Raw genomic sequence first — 15,020 nt, 5'->3', positions numbered from 1 at the left:
AGCCATGGCCATCACACCATCTTCCGAGGGCTGTCAGGGTCAGTGAGCAGCAAGGATAGTCTGTTTATCTATCTATTTACTGTGATGTGTGTTCCTGGATATCTGTAGTGACAAGTATATACTTATTATCCATCCACACATTCATAAAAACAACCATCTCCACAGGTCCTTTACATTGTGCTGAAGGAACAACCCACACAGGACCATCACCAAGACTGCCACCAGAACACCCAGCAAAAGAATCAACACTTGACCAAACAGCACCAACTTGACAGCCAGCAACAGGGACAAGTTAATGACTTGCAGTATGAAACAGCAACATTCAGGCCACTACTAGATGCAGCTCGTGTAACCCTCACCCTGGCATTGCTGGATGGTGGATCTTTGGCGTCTGGGAGCCATGCCCTTGTGGCCTCTACAACGCTGTGCCTGTTGTTGCAATACTTAGAACAGAAGGGAAGCATCATTGCATTCCTTGACACCCTTTGGATCCTGAACCATCTGGCAGAAAAGAGGAAAGTTATGACAAACACCTTTTGTGGAAGAAATACAGATGTGAGATATGATGATGAGGAAATGAGTGGAATGAAAGACCATTTTAGATCACCAGAGAAAGTCAAAGAAAGCACAGCAAATGTGACCATCAAGAAGAGCATCTCAGTAACGAGCTCATTGAGGTGGGAAGATGTGAGGACAGCCATTGAGTCTGCCAGGAGGGGAGACGAAGGCAGGAAACTCATGAAGAGGAACTTTGAGGGAATGGAAGGAAGCTATTCATCCTCCACACTCCTCCTCCAGGGAATGCTGAATGCCGGAGGAAAATTGCTGATTCATGAGAGTGAGGAGGAGGAGGGACATAGAGGAAGGATCTTTCTGTTCTCCCTCCATCCACTCCTTCTTAAGTTATGCAGTGGAGGAGCTACCCAGCACACCTTTCAAGCTTTCCAGGTATATACAACAAAAGTTAAGTTTAGTTTAACCTCATGAAAATAAGAAAAATTAGGTCCTAGAGAGTTGAAGAAAGAGAATACATGAAATAACAGTAAATAGTTAATTGGAACAAACAGGAGACCAAATTACACGTTTTCTGATACAAGATGACCGGCACCAAACAGTTAGTAACAATCACAGACTTAACCCTTATCATCCCCTCTTTCCCCAAGACACTGTACCTATGGATCCGTGCTGTCAGAGAACTTGGTAGCAGGGAGAGAAGACACACTGGGAGAACAAAACACCAGGGACCAGAGAGTGACAGTAGTGGCCAGATGGAGGAATGGACACTGAATATTCTTCCTACCTCCACTATCACCACCACCAATGCCACTACCACCTGCCCTATGCAAGGAGCTTCACACCCTTCCAAGCATGCACTGTTCAGCATGGCACCAGGATCACAGGGCCCTGTGTTTACTCTTCTCAATGCCAGCTGGGAAAATCCTGCTAAAGGTGAGGATTGGAATTGCTTATTGTGTGTTAAGAGGATGGAAGGAAGGGGGAAGTGATGCTAGCTAGTTTTGAACGAATGAAAAAATATAAGATCTGTGCAAAAAGTCAGTATAGATAGCTATTGAAATTGAAGATATCTACTTTGCCTAATCATTTGTGGACTGATTGACACAGAACTCATATGATAACTATATTTTTATTCATCATTCAGGTTTTTTGGTTTATTGTAGCTTGTAAATAGAGAGAGATAATGCTAAAAACTTGATTTTCTTGCTGCAGGTGTCAGTGAGTTAGTAGTAAAGTGCATGGAAGAGCTTCTGTCACTACATGAGGATGGGACAGAGGGGGCAAGGCAACAGCTGGCCAGAGACATCCTTCAGGCTCTTCTCTATTCCTCCTCTTCCTCTGTCACTTCTGTCTGGACCAGCAAGAGTACCTACCCTCCCTTGGCTCTTGCTCTCACTCATCTAGGTTGTCAGGAGGTTGGTTTTGTGTGTTTGTGATTGCATATGAGAATTGGTAGTAGCAAGACACTCTTTACTGTCTTTGCCACTGTTTTTCAAGGCCACAAAGATGATAAGTCAGGTTTCCAAGAGTTTCTCTTTTTAATAATGAAGATCATGTCATTATTTTGTCACTAGAATCTTGATGTTTCAGTTATTATTCTTATTTGGCTGTTTTGAGGCTACATTTAATTTGTTTCTTATTTTTCTTACACATTAGGCACTGCATTTGTACCCATCATTGCCTGCCAGCCTTGTCTCCTCACTGGGGGTGAACCATTTGGCACCAGCCACCACCACTGTGTACAAGGTGTTCCTGGCACAGCTTGGAGTATCATCCTGGTCACAGCACTTCCTGACCCCTATTTCTGTTGTGCTCAGCTCTGAGGACAGGTTTGTTCTGCCATGGTTTCTTGAAGACCTTATTGGTGATGGTGGTGTTAGTGGTAGTACTTTTGGTAGTAATTGTATGTGTGTAACTGGTATGTATGACAGGATATAATAAGGGTGATATTAGCAAAGTTTTCATGATCAGTAATCAGGCTGGAGAATTAAATAATCATAAGCTCTGAATACAATTTCTGTTTTTCATGTGTTTTGCACATAGGGGCACTTGAGTACTTTAGATACACTAAGGTGGCAGTGTTTAGCCTGCTGTGGTCATATGTTCCCTGATTTCAGATTGACTCAGCAGCATCTCCTTTCCTTGTGGCTTCCTCCAACCCTCAAGAAATACCCAGGCATCCACTGGGCACTCCTGGCATCCTGCAGCAACACCACCCCTGGCTGGCTGTCCCGCATGGCACTGCTCAGGACAGCACGCTCAGTGGGTGCCCTGGAGCTGGGAGAGCAAGGAAGCAGTGCCTTCAGTGTGAGCTGTGGTAATACATATGAAAGGTCCAGCATGGAAGCAGCCAGTAACAGCAAAGAAAGTGAGACTGAAGAGGCACTTATTATGCCTCACATCCACACTGCACTGAGCCACAGAGATGAGAATGTCCGCCTGGAGGCACTGTCACTGCTGTGCCACACTCAGAAGACCTCCCAACCAGTGTCTCACTTTGAAACTGTGTGCCTGCAAAACTTCCTGAGGTGGAACATGAACATAGACTCAGCACCGTTTCGCCAAGGAGTGCTGAAGTGTGTGGCAGCCCTTCTGGTGAGGCTGAGGGGTGCCACAGCCTCCTACTGCAAGAGCCAAAACAATAAGGGAGTAAGGTCTACAGTAAAGAAAACTGCAAAGGAACCTACCTTAACTCACAATAGAAATCAGAAGTGTGGAGTGGTGGAGGTCAGTTGTAGCACAGTGCTCAGTACCAGTGCTGAATTGGTGATGTGGCTGGTCAGAGAGGTTCATCGTGCCATGGCACCAGATGCCAACTACCAGCGGCGCATCCTAGCACTTCAGCTGTACAAAGAAGTGTTACTGGCACTCCTCCCATCCTACACAGCTGTTCCTCACCTTGGGAAGCGAGTCACCAGCAGCCCTGATTCTCTACTGCTGCATCTCAACACCATGACAGCAAAGAAGAGCACAAACCACTTGAACAACACCTCAGATGGAAAAGACAAGGAAGGCAACCCATCACTGCACTCCTTAAGCCCTGAGCTGGACATTTATGGGGACAGAAAGGCTTTAGACCAGCCATTAATTGACCTTGCCTTCCCATGGACACTGCACACACTCCTCCACCTCTGCATAGATGAAATGAATGATGTGAGGGCAGAGGCCAGGGAAATCATCCATATATTCACCTCACAAGGAAGGATGGCATTAAGTTGCTCTGAGGGAAGGAAGTGGATGAGACGTGCCATGAAACTGTGTGACTCCCCTAAGGCCAGTGATGCTGAGAGTGGAGGTACCCTGGCCCTCACAGTGGCTCTCTTAATCCCTGAGGAGCATCTGAATGAGGTGCTGGAGGGAATGTCTGGCATGGAGTCTGAGGTGAGACTGTGCATTTTGTAAGTGTTTTGTGGTGTTGATTGTTAGTGCAGTGTGATAGACAGTGTTAATTTAACCTCTTCAGTACTGTGACTCGTTTTCATATTCATTCTGGTTACTATTAGGCATTTTTGTACGGCTTAAGAAACTTATACGGGGTTTGAAATAGTGAAGACTGGCTATTAATCTTCTGACCTCCTTAGACTCTTCCTAATGTAAATAAAATTGTCTATAATCATACCCAAAACTCATGGTAAAAAATGCATCCTATTACTGAAGGGATTAAATATGTGAGGTTTTTAATGGTTATCATATCTTTTGTAATTCAGGAGAAAGGTGGTGGTGGTGGTGGTTGTGAGTCAAGTGAGACCAACACTCCTTCCTCTTGGTCTCTGGGTGAGTACCTCCTTGCCAGAGTGGAGTGTCAGTTCAGCGTCGCCAAGACCAACCTCCTGTGGGCCGCCAGACATGCACCCATCCACGGCACACTTCAGGTACCATTGCTTCTCCTCTTCCTCATTTTGGCCTGCTATAGTTTTAGATTTTGAAGGTTTGTCTTTAGATTTTTAAGACTGTATTTGTAAAGTAAGGTTGAAACAGAAGCTAAGATTGAAAGATAGAGAAAAGATATTGGATCTAAGAGTCTATGATCAAAATACTGAGTATTGTGGATGAATTTACTTTTCTTTGTAGGCTTTGGGGCAATACATCACTCAGAAGCAGGAGGAGGAACAGGAAGAGGTGAAGAAGAAGATACAGCAAAAGAAAGAAGGAAAAAAGAAAGAGAATGAAGTGGCAGAGAAGGCTTTCATTCCTGCATTCTCTCCTTCATTCCTTCCTTACCTCACCTCCCTTCTCCAGCATCTAGTGGAATTTGTTTTAGACACTCTTGCCTCTACTTCCCCTCTTGGATCAGGTGTGTGAATCGAATCATTATTCTATTCAACAATCTTTTCCTCACATGGTTATATTTGGGTCTTTGTCAATGCAATGCTCTTATTTATAGCATTTCTTTTCTTTCAGCTGTGCCTCCATCCTTTGCTGAAATGGGGGAGGCTGTGAGGAAAGTGGTGGAGGAAGGCAAAGAGAAGCTGAAAGAGGATGAGAAGAGCAATAATGTAGCTTTGTCTTCAGTTACATCTTTACTGGAGCAGGAAAAGGAGGAGGACGTGGACAGGGAAGAGGAAGGAGGTTTACTCTCCAGTGATCATGTTCTTGTGCTTTCCTGTTGCTGGCAAATTCTTAAGGTACCGGTCTCTTCTCTCACTCTCTGTTACTATGATGACTACCACACCATCAGTAAAGAAATACATAAACAATTGAGAAGCATTACACTTATTGTTCAGTTTTGGATGATTTTCATACCTTTTTAGGGACTGATAGCTTGGTATACTTTTATTTACTTATCTTATTCATTTTATTTATTCATGTTACTCTATGCCAGTAATCATTTTAGGTGGAAAATTAAAGAGAAGTAAAAATACAGGATACTTTAAATTAACACTCACATTGTTGCAGAGTTGCTGTGAAGTCACCAGTCGGCTTATCCACCTTCTTGCTGGTGAACCCAAGGCAGCAGATGACCTGATCCGGGTTGTTGTGGTCAGGGTCCTACTCGGCACTCGACACAAGGGGGCCATGGAGGCTGCCAGGGCCACCTATGCCTCCCTCTGGAGCTGCCTACTACAGAATGACACACTGAGAGGGCCATTTGGGGTTCCTGACTCTTGTTTTGTTGATATTCTTCATTGGCAGGTGAGAGAGATAGGGGGGCTTTATTCAGGTTATAGTTTGTATGGTGCATAATTCTGTTTGTTTTGCTTAAATGTGTGTACCCTCCTTGTATGAATTGACTTTAGTAGTAGTAGTAGTAGTCATAGCAGCAACAGCAACAGCGGCAACTCTTTTTTCCTCTCCCTTTTCTCTTGTATGTATTTGTAAACAGATTTGTATACTGTGCTCATGCTTGTTATGATTTATTTTATTGATTCAATTTCATATATTTATTATTTTGTCTTGTTGCAGGTGGGTGAAGTGTTGCACATGCTAGGGGCACCTCGAGGCACGTCTGTCACCCGGCGAGCAGCAGGTGTGGCCATGATGGTGCAAGCGGCATGTGGGGCAGCACCTCGGCTCACACCCACACTGCTCACCACCACTGTGGCCTCACTCACTACCACTGCATGCTCACAGGTTTGTTCACATCATGGTTGCTTGTTGAACACTAACAAGCCTGATTATTGTTGTGAGATAGATTTGCAAGTAAATGTAAACACAGATCATCTTGTGTGACTTGCATTTGTTTTTACTCTGTCTTTATTTTTCTTCTCTCCATATTCTTTCCAGTTTGTTATTTTCTCATTTGTGTCTCACCTTTCTTGATTCATTTAGTAATTCATTATTTACCCTGCTTCTCAGTCTGCCTCTCCAGCACTGATACACAACTCCCATCCTTTCATCCAGCTCACTGTCTTTACCTTACTGTTTTTTCACAGGTGGGTATGGATGAGAGTGGTACTACTGATGCCCCACAAGCCTTGGCTCTTCATGTTCTGCAGTCTCTGGTCCTCCACTCTCCACTAAGCCCATTTCTACGCCCACACCTCACATCACTCACGTCCACCTGCCTCCATGCCTTTGCCAGCCTATCTTGGGCCATACGGTGAGTAGTGAAGTACTTAAGTAGTTGTGTCAGTAGTACAATACTCTCAAATTTAAAACAGATAAGCTAAAATAACTAAAGAAATATGTTCTGTAATATTTGCATTTTAGTAATACCATAATAAGAGTCTAGTGTTGCCCTCTGTCCTTCAGGAATGCAGCATTACAGCTCTTTGGCTCACTGGTGTCATCTTTGGTTGGCCAAAAGAAAGTGAGAGACGACACCTCAGCCCTCAATAGTCTTACCACACCCGAGTTCGTTTCCCGACATCCTTCCTTGGTGCAGTTGCTCTTATCTGCTCTGAGTGGTGACTCAGAGTGCCACACTGAAGGTAGTGAGGATAGTAAAGTGGCACCTGGCACACTCACAGACATCCAAGACACAGACACATTACCACCCCCAGTTATACAGTTATCCAAAGACACTGCTAAACACACAGATAGACCATATAACACAAAAGATACACACAACCAGAATCACACACCCACACACATGCACATACACATCAAGAGTGCCTCCATCCTAGTGCCTGTACTGAGTCTTGTGGCCAGACTTTCACCTGGTACTGGACTCCAACAAAACCCACATCTCACAAGAACACTCGAGCGACTCTGGCACTCAACTGCTTGCCTTCTTGAATCCCCGGTTTACAATGTACGCAGACTGGCAGCACTAGCACTCGTCTCCCTCACCCCAAGTAATCAAGCACTCCCACGTGCCCTCAAGCTTCTCCTGAAAGCCTCTGATCCAATTACTACAACAAACTTAATTCATGGGCATTTGTTAGCCCTGAGCAACTTCCTCCAAACACACCCCAACCTTGCAGAGGAGTCCAAGCTGAGAAAAAGTGCATCTGCATCACTCGCATGGCTCTTTAGCCCAAGAAACATTTGTCATATCAACACTGCCCTGGCACTCAAAATCATGATGGTTTTAAACATCAATATAATGGATGCCTGCCATATACCAGCACTGGACTCCTCCCTCCCAGGTGCAGCAGAATGTCGCTCCACTCTCACCCTCATGAAGCTCTCTCATTGGCCAAGAAACACCATCGAGAGCTTGTTTCTTTCAGAAGCACCAATTAGGATGGACCTTTTGGAGATCTGCTCTGATGCCATTCTTTATGAGATCAAAGACTGCCACTGTGCCTCTTGGTTACTGAAGTGTGAAAGCTGTTTCTGGCACCATCTTGAAGAAAGCATTCTCACACCCAAGGCAATGGCAGCAATTCTTCAGTTCCTAACAGTCATAATGGAGAAGGTGGAGAGTGCTGGGTCCAGTATCCCTACACAGGGGCTGGCAGTACTGCTTTCCTGCATGAAGGGGTTGCAGGGCAGCAGTGCCACCTACGCTGCACTTGTCCTCTTGGCACACCTCATGAGGCATCCAGCAAACATCACAGAAGACATCCTTGCAGCCTTTGCAGGAGTTCTATCCCAGCATTCACACCCCACATCCTCAGAAGACCATCGACTGGCAGCATCAGTAGCACTCAAAGTCGCCATCAAGCCAATCTTTACTTGCCATCACCAAGTCAGCTTAACAGTCAGGAAGCAGCTCGTCATGTCCACTGTGGCACTGCTCCAGGATGAGGACTCCTTGATCAGGGACACAGCTACTGGCATTGTAGTGGCACTGGTCACACCCTCAGGAGCAATTCAAGAACACACTCCTCATTCCCAACCAAACCCACACCCTAACCTAGCTTTGTTCGAGTTCTTCAGGTATTTGGCGGACAAGAGCATGACAGACAGTGACTGGACTATTCTGAGGATACTCTGGGAGGTCTGTTTTGGTGAAGAAGGTTCAAAATCTTTCTTTTCTGCAACAACTCTGACAGCCAGTCACTTGCGCCTCTTCCAGTCCCATGCAGCTAACTTGTACCATGAGCCAAGGCAAGTCAGTATCTCAGTGGGTGTAGCCTTGATGAAGACTATTGAAGAACACAGACAGACTTCTGTTTGGGAATCACAACAGCAGAATACCTCTTGGAATAAACATCAGGCAGGAAAAGACTCCAAATCTCAAGAAAACACCAACATTGGACAAGAAAACGGTAACCCATCTCAATTTTCTGTGAGAGACTGGCTTGAGAAGGAGAGCGCCAAGCTAAACTGCCAAGGGGAAGCACTGTTTAGCATGGCATCAAATCATAATTTTTGGCATCACAGACAGCTTGCATTTGAGGCAGGAGTTTATGTGGTGTCCTGCAAGGTCTTTAAGCTACTGTGTGAAGTGTTTGGTGTGTCCCCAGAACTGGCATACCTCCTTGTCTGGAGTGAGAAAGGATATGGCACAGTGGATGAGATGGGGTGAACATAATTGTAAAATGATGGGAGTTGATGCTTAGTGGAGTGAAAGTTGGGCAAGAGAGGATAGTTGTAAAATGAAGGGAGTTGATACTTAGTGGAGTGACAGTTGGGTGAGAGGAATGAGATAGAGGAAAGGGAGGAAACAGGCAGACACGTATAGAATGGTCACTCATTACAGAGAGGGCCTGTGTTTAAGTCTGGACCAGCAAGGTGAGCCCATGTTCTAACAGTATGTAGGTGTGGGATGTAAGCAAAGTGGTTGTGACACACACACACACACACACAGAATGATGATGGTGCTGATGACATGTTTTAAAGAATATTTTGTGTGTACCTGACTCTGACCTTTAACTTCATTGTTCTGGAAGAGTATATCTTTGTAAAATATTAAATGCACATATAAAATTTAATATTTTGTAGTAAAGTACCTAAAACCCACATTGTTTCCTTCCTTATACTAAAAATACTGACAAAACTTAGCCTTGAGTTGTAAAGGTATGTAAAAACAAGGCTAAATAAGAAAGATATTAATGTATTTCTCATAGTGCAGAGGGGAAAGAGAGGAAGGGAGGAGAGAAGGCAGGGATCACGCTGGCTTGAAGGAGGACAGGGAGATGTTCCACTACAGCCCACCAAAATGAGGTTTAAGGCTAAAGCTTCATAAGTCCTCTGTCTCAAGCTAAAGTGAACCTGCCATGCTCCTCTCTTCCCTCCAACCCCAAAGAAACAAGTACAGAAATATTTGGCCCTCCATCACATACACACACACACACACACTCAAATTTCTTTAGCTTTTTTGCTTCCGATTATATGTGGAAACTGTCATTCTTTACCCTTCATAACCTAAGCTGCCTTATTGTACACCTTATAATTTTGTAACCTTCAACTTACAACCTATACTCTGGGTCTTCCTAACATCATTGCACCTTGGTGATTAAGTATGTCAATCTTTCTAATTTCTAAAACAAAGATCAGTCAATTACTATAAAATTATCAATAATTATACACCTAAAAAATTCAACATTCAAGGTAAAACAGCTTCAAGGATATTTAAAAGCCAATTTACTAATTCCTTTTCCTCCACTTGAACACACACACACACACACACACATCTACATGTAAACAAACATTCACACTGGAAGTCAAAATACTGTGTGGGAAGCTGACCAAAGTCACCCAAGACCTAACCTGACATGAACTGCTACGGTATGGAAATGTGAAAAGTGTTCTGGGAAAATCCTACACCTCGTTAAGCTTCTGGTCTATGGAGTCTGAAGGAGGGAGCAGGTAGGTGTTGAGGAACTCCTCCACAGAGTCTGTGTTCCACTTGTCGATGGCAAGGGTCTCCATCACATCACCATCTTCATCCATCAGCTTAATGATGGGATCAGCACCTCGCACATACCTGTAACAAAAGATGTTATTTGTACTCCCTTGAAGACCAATGTAACTTTAACAACCAATGTAACTTTAACTTTGATAATGGTGGAGGTGTAGCACTGAAGTATACCACACACTCAAACACATATCATTCACACTCTAGGCCTGTCAGCCCCTGTTGGAAAAATATACAGGAAAAGAACAGAATGCTTTCAACTGTCAAAGGTCTACCTACTTGATGGTGAGGTTTGGGAAGGCCGCAGGTCGGTCACTCTTGACAAATGCTGCAATGGAGAGAAAAAGAGTTAATGGTAATAAATGTTAAGATGAAATGATGAATAAGTCAATAAATGACTGATCTAATAAGAGATCATAACAATAGATGTCTGCCATTTAATATCCGTCTTATGTCTAAACTTTTCCCCTCATCCACTCATCAAGCTGAACACTTATAGATATGGAGACAGGACAGAATGTAGCTCCTTCTCTGTAAAGCACAACTACATGAATACATCTTGCACACATTACATCCTGCTCCTCCTGCTCCTCCTCATTACTTGTACCCACCCTGAACCTGTGGGAAGGCCCCCAGTCGTCACCCACACACTTCAAGCTGTGCCCGCGGGTACTTGCTTGGCACTGCATTAACATCATCCACGGTGCAGCAGTGGCGGCAGTTGGGCCTGTAGTACAACAATGGAAATTCAGTAGTAGTAGTAGTAGTAGTAGTAGTAGAAATAATAACAATTTTTCTAACCACAAGAACCTTTCCAATTTGAGGAGAACTATCAAGGAATCTGACTTAGATTAAATTGATGTTCTGTAATATCAATAATGTTATCTCTACAGCATTCACATCAGTCCTGAACCAAATTCAAGAGGGCTAGTCAGCATTGGAATACAGAGACTTGTAACATAATTATACCACTTATGGTGAACTAGAACCAGTGGCACTACTAGGCAATTCTCTTTGTATTTTCATATGCTTCCTGTCCATAAAAGATCTGATAGTGCTTTAGATAGATGCTTTCTCTAATCAGCTCTATGACAACTCATAATACACCAGCGACCAGATATGTACAGCTTTCCTTTTTTTTTTTTTTTAACACTCTACATGCAAATTTGTGTAGCTACTCTTTCCTAAGACGACACTTCCTTGCCTCTTCCCTCTCCCTTACTCACTCCAGTACTTCCAGATTGAACTCCTTGAGGTTGTCACAAGAGGAGCACATCAGGTTGTCCCGGTTCAAACCCAAGGCCAGACACTCGCTGGCACTCAGATCTGGTGTGATGGACTCAACAAGGGACATCTGCCAAGAGAACATTTTGACTAAATTCAACTCCCTTTTATTGCAGATTCACATAATTTAAAAATACATTTTCCCACCTTTCCTCAACAAGCATTCTGAGAGATTTTGAATAATTTTTGCATTTTTGTTACACAGCTAAGTGATTTGAAATGTCCTAACCTCCCTTTAACCAACATACCACAAGAAGATTTGGAATCATTTTTGACATATAATTTAAATGTCTCAATCTCTCCTTGTCAAGAAGACCAGGTAAATGCAAAACATATATTGGATTGTACAATACATGGTGGCATTCTAGGATAGGGGAAAAAAAATTTACGAAGATAAAAATAATTTTATAACCTCATATTCTAATTTAGACCTCGTAATCCTGCTAGCAGTCACACAGGCTTTATAAATCCCATGGTATACGCAATGAAATTAATGAACTGAATGAATCTACACCTAGCATAACCTAGCCCTTAAATGGTAATATTAATGTTATTCCAATAAATTAGCTCGTTATTCTTTTATATTACTTGATCTCTTTCTGGCACAAATAATTATGTAAACTTGAGTTGGATGTGTTTCCATTGCTGTTTAAGTGTATATTGGCAGTTATACTATCACTCACACCACTCCTTCACACGCACACGAGCCATCTCATATAAGCATCATTAATTCATTTAGACTTCAAATTTACATTCCTCATAAGAAAGTCATGCATTATAACATCAGAGAGAGAGAGAGAGAGAGAGAGAGAGAGAGAGAGAGAGAGAGAGCACCAATACACGCAACACGTCATCACAACAAAACAAACAATCTTATACAATAAAATTTACCATTCTAATGCGCCACAAGCATGCACTGTGGTATTAGGAATACAAATTCCTTGATAAAGAATTGGAAAAGCTAATACAAACTTACTAGCGCCCCTAATAAGAGGAAGACCAACCCGCCCGGCCCGTCCATGTTGGCTGGTGGTGACAGGCTATCAGCCGTCGGCCCAGGGCCCACTCGGCATTCGGCAGTCACCAGTTGCGAACTTCATCCTAATTCATCCTTAATATTTCCCCGTTTGCTTAGTTAAACTGTTTGTTAAAAATCAATTTCTTAAAGATAATTTATATATATATATATATATATATATATATATATATATATATATATATATATATATATATATATATATATATATGAAACATTATCATAATATGTACGGTGATTAAGTAATATTGCCTGGAAATGCGATATGTTACCCTCATAGTGATCAAATTACTCTAACACAAGGTAATTACCATGCACCGGGCAGCACTGGTAATGAGTAATGACCAGAATGTGGACACTGGACAGTGGTGGTGGCGGTCAGGCTTGGAGGCCGGCCGGGGTGCATAGCACGCCTAAATTACATTCACATTTATTTACTTTACAATTTTTATAAACAAGCAAATATCAATGTATGTATTTATGCATGTACGCAAATTATATATTTGTGTATGTCCACTTATACACAACAGACTTAACATGAACCATGATAACAATAACACGTACACTCAGAAAACCCATGTACATACAGCAACGCCCAAACACACCCACAAAACCATTCATATAGTTCTTCACTGCAACACCAACAACAATAATTAACAACAACCCATGTCACCGCTCCCACACACCCAAAAGCACCCAAAACCATTCAAACATTACCCAACACCTCAATACACCAAAAAACAAAAAAAAAAACAAAAAAACACAGTTATCACTAGAAACAAGACTATAAACCAATTTAAAACCATCCCCACACAAAATGCACACACTAAACCACTTAAAATGCTTAATACTAACCCAAACACCATGCAACACCTCAAAAATATCAATAAACACACCCAAAACTCACTAGAAATACTCAGTATACACCAAAATCACCCCCTTGGCCCACATACACCCAAACATATCCAAAAGACCACTCACACACATCCAAATCATTTAAAACACTCATAACTAACGTGAAACACACTCAAAACATCATACAATCCCTCAAAATGCCACCAAACGCACTCAAATACTCAAAACACCTCCACACCACACACAAGACACGTAAAATATGCATAAAAATATCTAACACACACTGAAAACACCCCAAATACAACCAAAACACATTTATAACACCCAAAACACATTTATAACACCCAAAACACACTGCAACACCACCATACTTAAAACATCTCAGTTATACAAAAAAGAAAAGGAGAAAAAAATCCACTATAAAGAACGACAAAATTAGAAGGGAAACTGATCTAAATATCGCTGCTTATTGGCTTTTCCTCCACTTCTACTTCCATTTTTTTTCTTCATCCTCCTGCTTTTTTCTTTATTTTCTTTTTTTATCTTCCTTCTACTGCTTCCATCTACATACCTGAGCCTAGAAAGACATCAAAATACTCGGAAAACACTAGGTATTAGGCAAAATATTGAGCATTGTGGCTTGAATACTACTCCCTTTTCTCCTTATCCTTCTTTATTTCTCCTTTCTTCTTCATTCTAATACTGCTATCTACAAACTTCAGCCTAGAAACACACGAAAACACGTAGAAATCACTAGATATTAAGCAAAATACTGAAGAACTGGGGGCGCTGAAAGAGATACGCCAGCCTGGGGCTATGATGAGGCACCACCTTGGCTGTGACGTCATCAGACTGCGCGGGAAAAGTGATAACTCGGCTATTTACGTAAATTATTTAAAAAATGACCTACAGAAAAAACTAACCTACGGCCGATTGCATGTTATTTTATGACTTGATAAATACTTTAACTAATATTTAAAACATAAAAACATCCCCTGCCAAAATAGTTTTTTTTTCTTTAAAGTGTAAATTAAATATGTTAATAGTATAAATATATTTTCACAAAAAAATCCTAAAATGTCCAGCCATTTTCTCTTCGCGAGTATTTTAACACATTCTTCAAAGTCTGAGCTTTCTTTTAAGGCACTCTACAACGATTTAGACCATCAAACAGAAACATAAACAAATAAAATATGAAAATATATGATATTCGTTTAACAGGACTAAGCGATTATTTTTTTTAAAGTTCACATATTTGACTGATTGGGTTGATTTTACACTTAAAAGACCATAAGTGATTCTTAGATATCATAAAGTCCCAGTTATAGCTTTTTTTTTTTTTTCTCTAAATAGAATTGGAAATTTTTGACCGTTGAGAAGGCTCAAACTCGCGCAATAAAACACCACGAATTTACCGAATACAGGCACGGAACACACTTCAAAGGCAACAAAACATTTATAGAAACCATAAAAACATACCATGGAAACTATATATTATCGTTAAAGAATATATGGAAAAAATATTGGAACCCCATGCTGTGGTGGGCTGCCGGGCGGCTGGAGTGGGGTTCTGAGGGCCCGGGGACCACGGGGAAACAACATAACTGCTCGTTATACCTACCACCTATTCACTATTTG

The 15,020-nt window shown here is 42.0% G+C and overlaps 2 protein-coding genes across 2 annotated transcripts in view; one reads left to right on the top strand and one right to left on the bottom strand.

The window, feature by feature from the left end:
• Positions 1–9,307, top strand: part of LOC123515715 — a 10,820-nt gene extending 1,513 nt beyond the window's left edge. The window contains exons 3-15 of the mRNA XM_045274548.1: positions 1–38; positions 166–948; positions 1,164–1,449; positions 1,729–1,931; positions 2,173–2,345; positions 2,634–3,897; positions 4,224–4,388; positions 4,588–4,810; positions 4,918–5,141; positions 5,413–5,649; positions 5,920–6,087; positions 6,390–6,556; positions 6,709–9,307. The exon at positions 1–38 is cut by the window's left edge and continues 111 nt beyond it. Coding sequence (XP_045130483.1) covers positions 1–38; positions 166–948; positions 1,164–1,449; positions 1,729–1,931; positions 2,173–2,345; positions 2,634–3,897; positions 4,224–4,388; positions 4,588–4,810; positions 4,918–5,141; positions 5,413–5,649; positions 5,920–6,087; positions 6,390–6,556; positions 6,709–8,875 — 6,098 coding nt within the window. The 3' untranslated portion in view covers positions 8,876–9,307. The remainder of the gene's footprint in view (positions 39–165; positions 949–1,163; positions 1,450–1,728; positions 1,932–2,172; positions 2,346–2,633; positions 3,898–4,223; positions 4,389–4,587; positions 4,811–4,917; positions 5,142–5,412; positions 5,650–5,919; positions 6,088–6,389; positions 6,557–6,708) is intronic.
• An 80-nt stretch (positions 9,308–9,387) lies between these two features.
• Positions 9,388–12,968, bottom strand: LOC123515723 (selenoprotein F-like). The gene is given in 6 exon segments (XM_045274562.1): positions 9,388–10,276; positions 10,487–10,535; positions 10,819–10,934; positions 11,434–11,561; positions 12,468–12,631; positions 12,839–12,968. Coding segments are annotated over 5 exon segments (504 nt in total). The 5' UTR covers positions 12,513–12,631; positions 12,839–12,968; the 3' UTR covers positions 9,388–10,110.
• Positions 12,969–15,020: the final 2,052 nt, after the last annotated feature.

This window comes from Portunus trituberculatus, chromosome 39, assembly GCF_017591435.1.
Source record: "Portunus trituberculatus isolate SZX2019 chromosome 39, ASM1759143v1, whole genome shotgun sequence".
Classification (NCBI taxonomy): Eukaryota; Metazoa; Arthropoda; class Malacostraca; order Decapoda; family Portunidae; genus Portunus; species Portunus trituberculatus.
This window is presented reverse-complemented; position numbering and strand designations above follow the sequence as displayed.